The sequence below is a fragment of the Trachinotus anak genome, unplaced genomic scaffold (assembly GCF_046630095.1).
Source record: "Trachinotus anak isolate AG129_WGS33_773 ecotype Australia unplaced genomic scaffold, CSIRO_AGI_Tana_v1 ptg000007l, whole genome shotgun sequence".
Lineage (NCBI taxonomy): Eukaryota > Metazoa > Chordata > Actinopteri > Carangiformes > Carangidae > Trachinotus > Trachinotus anak.
In genome coordinates, this window is record NW_027273858.1 from 17,129,721 (window position 1) to 17,142,727 (window position 13,007).

Here is a 13,007-nt window from a genome sequence, read left to right on the forward strand (position 1 = left end):
TGATAAAAAAAAATAAAAAAAAAGCCTTGCAGACATTTGATTTCTTGCAAAACAGACAAAGATTATGTGTTGACAGTGAAGAAGAAAATGGGTGAAAGTTACAGTCAGAGAGCTATAAACAGTGAGGACAAAGGGGAAAGGAAGAATAGACTACTGATTGAACCAGCAATTGCAATCAGCCACAAAGAGAAACTACACTTGAAAGCCCAATTTTCTCAACATGACGGTAAGGTGTATTTTAGTTTTACTCCCGCTCCAATGTTTTGAAAACACATTTCATACGTTATATAAGCCCGGGCTCAAGGTGCGGCTTGCAGTGGTAAATTCCTCTTATGATATCTTTTCTGACAAGATGAGAAAACATGTTTCTCAAGCTGCTGCACTGTTGTCAAGGGAACATTTGTGAAAAAGGAGTGCGCTATGCTCCGAGAAAGCGTGCTCAAATATTTGCATAAAGCCCAACACCACATTTAAAGGCGTAGAGATCGAACTGAGCATTTTATTTTTTCCAAACAGAGCCACTTTGACAACAACTCTTAAAGTCAGGATGAGACAGCCACAGCATAGCAGCTCCTTGGCTTCCTCACTTCGAGTCCCCTGCTTGTTTTCGATAGATGCTTTATGATATGGACAATGTGGTGGTTGCTTTATCGTCTGCTATCTGTTGTGTGTTATCCTGCCTGGGGCTGAACAGTGATGATGCAGTGTCCCTGTCCAGAAGCCAAGGACAGTCCTCTGTAGGAGCAGGGCCTGATGGACGAGGGGGAGAAGGCAGAAGAGGACAGACAAGACTCCTGGATGTACTTTTGTTGGCTGATATCTCATAAATCATATTGCACAGCCCTGTGTTGGTATAGCTGTATAATTACATTCATCAGGATGGAGAACTCAGACACCATCTGACAGTAAAAAAACATAAACTTGTGCATAAATCAGCTCTAAAAGAGACCATGATGATGTGATTTCCTCTGTGCTCATGAATTATAAAAGCAGAGTGAAGGAGGACAAAAAGGGGAAAGGCTGAGCATGTATAAATGAAGATATCCAGCAGGTATGGCCCAAGGTCCAAACCCAGGTTAACTGCTCTTTTCAATGGAGAGGTTAACATTGGCTGGGTCTCCATTGTATATCACAAAAGCCATGTAAATGAAGGCATAAATTGTAGATTACAGGGTGAGATGTGGGAGGAATAACTAAGTGGATGATAAAGGTACTGTACCAAGCTTTTATACTGATTCTGGGAGGGACCTATTAAGATCACAGGGATGTACCTTTGCGGAAAAGAAAAGCCATCCACTCATTTACATTTACAATTCAGGCGTTCAGCTGACGTCTTAGCCAATGTGACTTTGAGCAAACGAGGGAGCAGGTACCAGTTTAGTGTCTGGCTCAAGGACACAGGGCTGTTAAATGGGCACACTGCCTGTCTGCCTGTGATCAGACCTGTGACCTTTCATTAAACAACGGTTTTTCTAACCACTAAGCCACTGTCTCTAACTGTCTGCTTCAACATTTCAGCACCACTTTAATACTCGGTATTAAATTGAAGCCTGTCATGTGTTTTTCTTATAAAGAATGTCAAAATGTAAAAACAAAAATAAATAAATAATGTGGCGGGTACATCAACTTTACAATTTTCAAAGAAGAACATTATCCATCCCTGCATTTGTCAAGGCTCAATTACGGTCGATAAGAGGAATAGTCAATATGAAAGCAGTTCTGTGAAAGGCAAACAGCTTTTTCATTTCTCATCTCTCAGACTTGAAGCCTCTGCATGCTTCCATGGTAAAGGCATGACAGAGATCATAAACAGCCATGATGGCAGCTGTCAGCGGATCCACAGCTGGTAAATCTGCAACCATCATCCGTTCATGACTGTAAAAATCTGCACAATTGATTGCAATTATGTTCAGTTGTCATTACACAGTTGGATGAAAAGTGCAGCCACACTTGCATAGAAAACCAATACTTTTGACTCTTCAATAACTGCCATTTGTGGAATGAGTGGTAAATGGCTTCGTACTGTAGTAATGAAAGCAGTTTGGTTCCTCTGAGGAAGGATTATCACTAATTGGCCCAGCTGGATAAACAGAGCTGGTGGTGTAGTGCATACTGCATGGCAGAGCAAACTCACCAGCCTCCCACCTTTACAAATTTCTGCATAAGCATTATCTCTTAGCCCAGGCATTATTACAACTCAGAGGATAAAAATGTTCCCTTGACATTTAGTCCCTCCCTGCACATCTCCTGCTCTCTTTTTTTTTCTTCTCTCTTCATGTCACTCCTCATCTTGCCCCCCCCCCCTTCTCATTCGCTCTCACTCACATCTCACATCTGTACCTCCCCATCTCCCCTTACCCTTCATCTCTTTTGGTCTCTGGCCCCATCCCTGTCTCCTGATTCACTGCTCTGTCAGTAGATCAATAGAAAGACTCTGTGTCAGGAGGGGCCACCACGCGCCTCACACCCCCCTCCTCTACCTCTCTGCTGCCCTTCCTCTCCACCCATGTCTCCCCAGACTGCAGACACACAGCCTGCTGGGAAGCTGGTTTTCTACATCCCATACTGGAGAGCATCTCCTCTCCTCTGCCACCCCCCCACCACCCCCACCCCCCTCTCCTTTCCGGATCACTCTTCATCCCTGCACCTCGAAACTCGATGGAGAGGAGAAAATGCACGGCGCCGTAATGGGCTTCTCAAAGAAGAAGGAAACCATGGCTTTTTCTGGGAGCCAAAAAAGAAACAGCCCAGGAAAATAGGATATCAGCACAAGACACAATGTGAAAAGAAGAGAGGGGTGTGAGAGGAAAAAAAAATAGGGTGAGAGAGAAGTTGTGCATTCAGCTAAGCTGCAAAAGGCTGGCTCGCCTTCCCTCCCCTCCCCGCCTTTCTCCACCCCCTGGAAAAGTGTCTCTCTCGCTCTCTCTCTCTCTCTCTCTCTCTCCCCCTCTTTTCTCTCTCCCTCTCTCTGCAGCTGTGGTCTGCTAAGCGTCACCTCCACACAGCAAGTGCCTTTACTTGAGCAGAAGAAGGAGAAGGAAGAGGAGGGTAGCTGTGAGAGAGAGAGAAAGAGAGAAAGAGAGAGAGAGAGAGAGAGAGAGAGAAACCCCAAGGAGTGTGCCTGAAAGCAACAGAGGAGCGTCTCCCTGACTTCGCAGAGAGGGCTGAGAAGTGTAGAGACAGACGGGCAGAGAGGCAGGCGGCGTTGGAGTATCACAGCGCTGGTGGTGCTGGCAGAGCATGCTGAGTGGAGACAGGGGAATCCACTGGCGCTGTTGATCCTGGTGTCCCTGGCAAAAGCTGCTTGAGCAAGAGACAGAGAACGGCGCAGCAGCCAGGATCTCTCCAGGGGGGGGCAACATTTTACAGCGACAACGAAGCGTGGAGACAGCTGAAACCTGCACACACACACACACACAGACACACATACACACACAGAGAAACACAACATGGGAAAACACACATGCACACGGCTGAGAGGGGAAGGACAGTCAGACACACGGTGCATTTAAAAGATTCACCACAACCCTGCTTTTTTCTTTCGAAAAACTTACAGGCTGAGAAACAGGAAAACAGCCACAACATGTTTCATTTTCTTGTCCAGGGATGGTGGATGCTGGAGAGGAAAACTTCTGGAGAGGAAAATCTCTTTTAAGCACGACTTACTGCAGAGGTTTTTCCACTAACTTTACCACTTTTTCCTTTCTTCTTTTGTGGAGTTGGGGGTTTAAATCCTCTATCTGAGCACAACACAAAATAACCTCTATTCTTAGTTGCAGAAATTGAGAGCAGTCTTTGTGACCATTAAGATGCTTCCTCCTGATTCAGTCTCAGCAGTAAGTGGATTATGACGGCAATATTTTGGGATTTCTCTTTTGCCTGAAAAAAGAAAGAAAAGAAAAAAGAAAATATACCCATGACTAGTGGATTTACGCCTGTCAGAGAAGGAGAGGATCCTGTGTGTTTTCTCCCCTCTCCTCCTGTGGATTACAGATGGGCTTTGTGATCTCCCAGTGCAGTCTCATGGATGATCGCTCGCTGCCAGTCATTAGGATAAAGTACAAAGAGGGACACAAGTGAGTATTCAGCTGGATTTTTATCTCCGAGGTTTAAGCCTGTATGAAAACAAGGGTGCTGAGAGTGAATCTATAAGGACAGCACATTGCAGCAGCTTTTTTTTTCTCTCTTTCAATAACAGAAATTGTCACACATTGATTAAGCTGTTGTGTAATCAGGGTGTAAAAGGCAGACGCATCCTGAGATTTATTAATTTTTACATAAGTGAACCTGTATGTTTACAGTCCATTTGCCAATGAACATGATTTACTAAATAAGGGGTACTGTCTACCCGGCAGGTGGCTTGGGCACAAGCGGAGATTGATTGAAGTGATCTGTGTGAATCCTATTAATGCATCCTGGATTCTTGCCAAGATAGGAGCAATGGAGGGGAACACTGCTGTCTAGCAGCACTATCTGATCTGCCTCCTCACTGGACAAACTGAGGACCCTTTTCACCCCCACCCCCCTCCTTCTTCAGCAACACTCCTCCTTCTCCTCCTCCTCCTCCCCCTCTCAGCCAGGCAAGGATGGTACCCCCACCTCCCACCAACAAGCCCCACGTGTGCCTGTCCACCATCCTGATCATGAGCAGCATGGCGCTGATTGATGCCTACCTGGTGGAGCAGAACCACGGACCACGCAAGATCGGCATTTGCATCATGGTGATGGTGGGAGACATCTGCTTCCTCATCGTCTTGCGCTACGTAGCTGTGTGGGTGGGTGCTGAGGTGCGCACGGCTAAGCGAGGCTACGCCATGATCCTCTGGTTCCTTTACATCTTCGTTCTAGAGATCAAGGTCTACTTTGTGTATCAAAACTACAAGGCGGACCGGAAGAGTTTGGACGCTCTCGCAAGGAAGGCGCTCACGCTACTGCTGTCCATCTGCATTCCAGTGCTGTTTGTGGTGCTGGTTGCTATCGACCACATGGAGTATGTACGCGCCTTTAAAAAGCGTGAGGAGATCCGTAACCGTCTCTTCTGGGTGGTGGTGGACTTGCTGGACATACTGGACATCCAAGCCAACTTGTGGGAGCCTCAGAAGAAGGGGCTCCCTCTGTGGGCGGAAGGCCTGATGTTCTTCTACTGCTACATCCTTCTGCTCGTGCTGCCCTGCGTGTCCTTGAGCGAGATCAGCATGCAGGGCATCAACATCGTGCCCCACAAGATGCTGCTGTACCCCATCCTCAGCCTGGTGACCATCAACATCATCACGCTCTTCATCCGCGGTGGGAACATGATTCTGTACAGGGACGCCAGGGTATCCGGGATCCTGATAGGAAAGAACGTCCTGGCCATCATCCTAAAGACCTGCAGCTTTGTGCAGTACAGGAGACAGTTGCAGAACGCTCCTCCTGCCTTTGGGGTTGAGATGCAGAAAAACTCTGTGGCCCATGCTCGCCCTGCCCCCACCCCACCTCAAGTGGTCATGCAGGACCAGACGCCCCTCCCCGAGGTGACGACGTGTGAACACACATGACAGAATGGTGGGGTGAATACCGGAAATGTCGATATGAATAAATATGAGACTCAGGACGCTGGCAGGGCACAATGTTCCACACCTTTAGGGCATGTGAACACTCATGTGAACACACTGGAGATCATGATCTCTACTGATGCTTCATGGCACACAGGACACTGCAGACACTTAGGAAGGATAGAGCAGCGCTGTATCCAAAGCTGTCGTGGTGCAAAATACAGTATCACTTGTGACTTTGTGAAAGCATTTCCCCCAGTGAATCCAGTTAACTGTGTATTTTTTCTAATCGTACAAAAGAAAAAAAGGAAACTACTGCAAGATTAGAGGATATATTTTTGAATTGTGTGTGTTGCATTCTGATGTTAAACTTAAGGGTCTGTGTGCTGTGGTGTGTATTTCAGTCGCTCGAATGTTCGTAGTAGTCGAGGGCTTTAACACGACAAAGTCAGAGGGAGAAACGATGAGAGAATCAAAGCACTGAGAATGAGAACAAAGGTTAAAGCTTTCTCTTGAAAGACGTGTGTTTTTATATGTGATTCTTTGATAAAGTATTGTGTACAAGATAAAGGCTTTCCTGCTCTTTCACTGGCTGTAACAGGGTTTTTCATGAAATCATTTAAGAGTTATTGGGCCGATTGATTATATTTTACTTTCTAATTAAAATTCAGCAAATGTCCTTTAATTAACCTGGGTGACAAAAGAAAATAGACAATGATTTTTTTTTTTTCACTCTGGTTCAATCTTCAATTAGAGACTACTTAATTACTGAAGTAGTGCCTTTGCAATGTCATTCATTGTGATTGAGATCATCGTCACATACCAGGCTTTTCATTCTGAGCGAGGAGAACATGTAAATAAATTCTCTTTGCAGTTACGAGGAGTTTGATTACTGCAAAGGGCTATGGCAGAATACTCAACTGAGGGGCAACAATGCATATGGATAAATGATTCCCAAATAAGGAAGCCTGTTTAATATCCTCCTCAGGCGTGCAGAGACATTCAGTGCATGTGATTATTGGCAGCAGAGGTTCAGTAGTAGTGTAATATGATCGAGCAAAAAAAGGAAAAATAAAACAAAACAAATGCCACAGTAAAAAAAAAAAAAAAAAAAAGACATTAGGTTCCTTCTCTTGTACTTTCTTTACATAATCTCTCTCTCACCAGTGACTGCTTGCATAATTTAAAGCTGTCTATGTTTGTTAAAAGCCTGAGAGTGCAGAACGTGGTTCAGCATTCTCATCTGTGTGAGGCACAGCTATAGGAGGGTAGCAACTTTCAGTGGCACAAACCAGGCTATCACATTAAAACTGCTGTAGCCAGCATTATTTATCAGTGTTGTTGGCTGATAAAGTTACATCAGCAATTTAGACTCTGGATAATACACCACTGGATTTGTATTGTCTTAACAGCAATGAAAGGAAAACATTCATCCTGTAGAGTTACACTGAATGTGCTGAATTCAGTAGTATTTGATTGTGTTGGTGACAGTGTTCAAACAGAGTCATTCTGGTGTGCTTACGTAACGATATAAAAGGTTGCATAGCTTGTGCACAGCACTGTTATTGGTCTTACAGAAGATGGTACTGAATTCAGTATAAACAGATAATCATCATTCACTCTTAAAGCATACAATGGGCACAAATAACATGACACATTAATTGTCTAAAGGCTTTCAGGCGTCCCACAAGGCCATTCCTTCTTAAGTGAATGAAAAAGATTTTACAGTAGATAGTTCATAGATCATATTTGCTGGAATGCAGAAAATGTGTTGAGAAAATGTCATCTACAGCTGCCATTCACCCAGCAGCACTGGGTTTTTGTAAGGACTAGAACTGTTGGTGTCTAATTGCAAAGTACATTCAGGTGCACAGACCCCATACAGGGTCAAAGAAGGGCTTACATCTATCCCAGCATGCAATATACAGAGGGCAGAGAAACACCCTGGAGTGGCCAGCGGTCTACTGCAGAGCTAACAAAGAAACAGGCACACTCGTTATTTCAGTGTGGAGTTCATGTGACCTGCATGTATTTTGGCTGTGTGAGGAAAAAGAAGAATCTTTGGGAAACAGCTGGACACAGAGAGAACTGATGCTAAGTTTCAAACCTGAGTCCTTCTTGCTGCGACGTGACACACTGTGTAAAACAGCTACTTTACATGAGTATGATGGGTGGGTTGCCATGAGTGCGACCAGATGATGCAGTACAGTCACACACCAAAACCAGATGGCTGACGAAATGATAATGAGCTCATTCTGGCTCAATCCAACAGCCTTTACTCTCTGTACAGTATGTTCATTCTTAAATTTGTCTGTCAAATCAAACAAGCACAAGTTTATGATCATGAACTGTATTGATTGCTCTTCTACTATTACTTTATCTGATCTTAACAATATTTGGCAAAATATATGCAGTATTTGTTAAATCTACATTTTCGTGTAGTATCAACTAACGATTTATTAGAATATGTCTAGTTCGTGTCTATTTGTTTCTATCATGTATAAGGTTTTAAGAACAAAAAGATGATCCGCTCCTCCGGAGGCAACAAGTTTGCCTTTGGGCATTTTCCCAACCCAATCTCACCGCTCCCTCCTACCCCATCCCACGTCACCCTTCCCGCACTGCCAGATCCTGAATGAATGTTGCATTCATCCAGATGACCATGTTTTTTTTGCACTGCAGTCTCCAATGATAATAAACTGGGAAGGCTGTTGGATGCACCTCCACACTTACCACATTAACACTGACAAAGTGGCCTGCGCCAAACAAGCAAGACAAACGGCTGCATTCAATTCACAGCTCGACCTTCGGCAGTCTTGGACGGCGACGGAGCAGGGAAACAAATGTATTTTTCATGGATGACATGTGAGAGCACAAGGAAAACAAACCTGTATGGAAAATGTATGCTCACTGAGTATTGACTCTCTTATCTGGAGCGTAACTGATATTAGATTCTAAAAGATCTTTCTAGAAACAAAAAACGACTGGGATTTTTGTTAGAGGAAGCAGAGGAAAAATGCGATGCTGCTGCACTGAGAGTATTTAACGGCTCCCTGTAATGCTATAACTTAAAGCTTTGCACGCCTTTCACCTGATGAAATGAATGTTTCAATCTAAAATGTAGATGCTGTGCATATGAGCAAAGCAAAGAAAAGTCACAGAGTTTTTCTGCAGAGTGAGACTTGTCTCATTCCTGATAAACATACTATACGTACACAGATTCTCCAAGGACGTGCACATTACCTCTGGGCCACATTTAACATCCTTTAACAGCTGCAATTATCTATTCCTGCGTCAAAACACTTGTGCAATTTATCTTGTTTTCCCCCAGCACACTCAATCCCTAAATTACCACCAGTGTAATTAGAAGGGGTATTCCTCACATTTACCCCTTAGACACGCATGTATGCATTTTATGAGACGAGATCTGAGAGCATAGTCACTCTTCACAGTGCCTCTGTAGCAGGGAAGGCTTCACTATCTTCCTCATGCACAGTTCAGCAAGGATTAACAACAACTGTGAAGTGTGAACCCAACGGAGGATCAAGCCTGCGAGTCGCAGATAGAGTATGATCTCTCTAATAATCAGGTCACTCTGCTGGACTGCCAGCAACTTTCAGACGACTCAACAGGGAATCCAGGTGTTGGAGATGAGAGCCGGTGGCTCAGAGCGCTGAGGAGTGCTGAATGTAAGTGTGAATTATGGAGAGATGTTGCAATATTTAAACTTGATGGCAGTTTCTTGAGCTGTATCATTTAAACCAGCAGTTCTGTAAGATTTCTATCAGGTGCTGTTGACCTATAAAAGATTCAAATGGTTTTCCAGATTTTCTCTGTTGTCCACTTGTATGTCAAGGTGCTAGTCAAAGTCCCTAAAGGCCTAAAGGAACATATGCTCTGTATAATATTTACTGTTAAAGGAAATGTCTGTGATTGTGGTTTCTTTTCTATTCTGAAGGATTTGCTATTAACTTGAACTTAAAAGAGAATATACAATATAAAAAGACTTGTGAAGAAAATACATTAAACAGAAGGAGGTTTTCTATTCTTTGTTTACCTTGGTTCATTGTTAAAGCAACAAAAAGTTTCATCATGTGGCAGGAAGCACAGTGACAGCTCCATCTCCTGCAGTTGGTCAAGTTCGCTCTCCAACACCTGTCACTCATTTTGATGAGCTGTCTACCTTGAAACAGCATCTAGCCCAAGGCTGAGGGAACCGTCGTCAAAAAAAAAAGAAAAAAAAAAAAAAACTACCACAAGCATTAATAATGAAACAGATGGTGGTGGCAGGCAAATCTGAAGAGACACAGCAATGAGTTCTTCTTTCTGTCCACCATTGTTGCTGCGACCTCCCTGTGCTACACAGCCAACAACCTGCCCACAGCAAATGGACTTCAGCCCAAAATGTTTTGGATTTCAATTAAAAGCCAGTTGCAAGCAAACAGAGAGGGTGCATTAAGGTCAGCTGAGCTGTGTGATATATATATGCCGCCTGGTAGAGTTTTAATAGAGGATGTTTTCTCATGTTTGTTATTATGTTGGTAACTCTTACTTTATCACATTCATAACACTGTTAGAATTTGTCCACAGCATGCCGCTGCCAGAACGGTGACTACAGCCGGGCAGGTATGACTACGCATTCATTGTTGCATGATGGGGCAGTTGGGCCCTGACAGATTAAACGGAGCCTCACAGAGGAGGCGGGATGTCCCTTCCAATGAATACTGGAACAGTACTGGCCAAACAAACCCATACTGCATCATGCAATAGTTATGATTTGATTAAAAATGTCTCTTAATGTATCCAGTTAAGGTTAGATTCATACAGTGAAGGTATGGAAAAGGTTAAATGTTTTAGTTGGATGCCTGTTTAAGAGGAGCTACAACTGTTTAACAAGAAAAAGAGCTCGATGATAGAGAGAAGCTGAGCATGACCATACATTAATCCATCATTCTCTGGAGGACAGGGAGCTGTTTTTGGTTTAAAATGCTGCTGATTTGTATTTGAGAGGCTGTCAAATAATCTGTGCACTGAGCTAATGCCCATGCATGAATTTAAGTGGTGAGAAAGCACCTTACGTCAACCATCTGAGCTATTCCTTTAAGACAGAAGCAGAATCTAATTACCCATGCTAACACGTTGAATGAATCTCCATCTAATAAGCCTGCTGTCATTTAAATATGTCAGCAGATATTTTGCTGACAGATATGTTTGTCACTCCAAATGTGTGGTCCATCACTGTGTCTCAGTGTAGGAGCATGTTCTGCATAGACGTTTTACTGATGTAAACATTTTTTATGAAAAGTAGGTGCATCACACATCACATCGCTGACTGGAACAGTAAATGCATTTATTTCTTAATCTTGTCTCACACAAACAGATGAGACCTCTGTACTGAGGTATAACGCAGCCTGTGTTGTTATGAGTAAAACCTGTGATGTTTCTCAAAATGTCTGTCGTGCAAAAGGCCGATTTTGTGGAGTTGGATGCAATATTCAAAATGTTTAGTGTCATCACATTTCAGTGGAATATTACTGTGGTCATTGCATTTTCAACCAACTCCTGGTGCGTTAACTACCTTCCTGGCTATATCGGACAAAAATCAGTCATTTCAGTTGGCAAAATCGATGTTTGCCAGCTAGAAATGTTGTGTCTGCCCCCTCAGATATCAAGGACCTATAGTTCTTGGAATTACTAACTATTTTGAGTTGTAACTTTGTCTCTATTGTCATTTAAATGTCAGAAATGAAAGCTTGAGAGGTACAGCAGTAGTAACGATGGGGGGCAGGACTTGGTGAATGGTCAGTTACACATGTGCTTTTGCTGCTATGACGTGAAAATGTCTGATCTATAGACGTCCACTCTGCAGCTCTACTCACCGTTTACACAATGTCAGTTTGTTCTTATTGTTTTTAACCTGCATGTAGACTTTATTGATGAGTCCCATGGCTCCCATCTAGCCCCATAAGCTGTCTCCACAAAACATGGCCAGATCAGCTGAGTGTAGGCACGTCCAGCACAAAACAGCTGAAATAATCTGGTGGCTGGTGGAGAAAGTCTATCATCTAAAGACCTGGATATTTTTATCATGAGCTGATGAAGACCAAAAAAGACTGAAAAGGTCAGTGATTACTGGACAGCACATCGACCTCCATGCCTTTATTTTCCACTGCACTCTTGTGTATAATTTATGAAAAGGCCATTTTTCATTTTCTAATGACTGTGAGATTTTTCTGTTTTTGTTTGTTCTTTTTTTTTTTTTTTTAAACAAAGGGTTTGTAAGCTACGTAACATCACATCATTAGAAAGAATCACGCTCTCTATCAAACCATGACAGGAATCAATAGAGGAGCAGTAATTCAGACTGTGTGTTTGAGCCTGGTGTTTCTGTTCAACCAATCATTGTTAAAAACAGATTTCCAGCTCTCACTGGGCCAATCCTCCTCACCAGCGAACCACAATTATGCGATGCCTCTTCCACCTGGGAGCCTGTGATTTTGTGGAGCGGATTTAAGAAATAATAACAAAATAAAATGGGCGTTTTGTTGAATTTTGTTAAAATCCCTGTGTGTAGAGTATTTGAATACTTAATTCACAAATTAATTTTAATAGCAGATAAGAGCTGTAAAATAAATAGGACGAGCATCATGAGAATTGGTAGCAGTTTGTGGACTGAATGTGTTTATTCCATTCGTCTAGGACTTGGGGTGAAATGTGCAGCACAGAGACAGAGAGCATCATCTAAAGTGGACTTATTCACCATGTTCATATGTGAACAAACAGACACTGTCCAGATGCTCTGCAGCTCTACAGCTCCTGCTTATTAATAATCAGGAGAACCACATCACTCAGCACTGCTGTCCACACCTGGATGGATCCAAGCAGCTTTGTTGCTACGCAGTCTTCAGGAGGTTATGTTAGCACATTCACTCTGTGGGAGATGTTTGATGAATGAACTGAACGACCTTTGCTTCTGATGAATCTTGTCAAAAATGTAGGAAACAGTTTCTACCCACAGTTCGTGACCCTACCAATTAGAGATTCAAGGGACTCACCAATTTATAAAGTTTCATATCATTCATATTAGTCTCGTATTAGCGTTGTGGCCCAACAGGGATATTATACAGTATTTAGATATACAGTATGTTTTTGAAAAATAAGCAGCTGTTTTAAACAATATGCACAAACGTCAAGAGAAAAGCAAAAGGCAAGTTATCACAATCACACTGACATTTGTCCGTCTATTACCTTTTACCTGAATTGTCTTCCTTAATTGCAAAGTGTTCATCTACGTGAGCAGAAGACCGAAGAATGAACACCCAACAGAAAGTTTAATAATAAGAAATTAAATTCATGATGATAAGAAAAAACTGAAGAAAGAAGACCACAGAATAAAAGCAGAAATAAAAATTACTTACAGCACCAGACATCTCAAGTACAATAACTACACAGCATATTGCCTGTACTTGATGG

General features: G+C 42.9%; 1 protein-coding gene across 1 annotated transcript; it reads left to right on the top strand.

The window, feature by feature from the left end:
* Window positions 1-1,419: 1,419 nt before the first annotated feature.
* On the top strand, window positions 1,420-8,164 carry LOC139623124 (transmembrane protein 121). The gene is made up of 2 exons (XM_071481087.1): window positions 1,420-4,076; window positions 4,356-8,164. The coding sequence occupies exon 2, from the start codon at window positions 4,587-4,589 to the stop codon at window positions 5,535-5,537; it is 951 nt and encodes a 316-aa protein (XP_071337188.1). The 5' UTR covers window positions 1,420-4,076; window positions 4,356-4,586; the 3' UTR covers window positions 5,538-8,164.
* The last annotated feature ends 4,843 nt before the right edge of the window (window positions 8,165-13,007 follow it).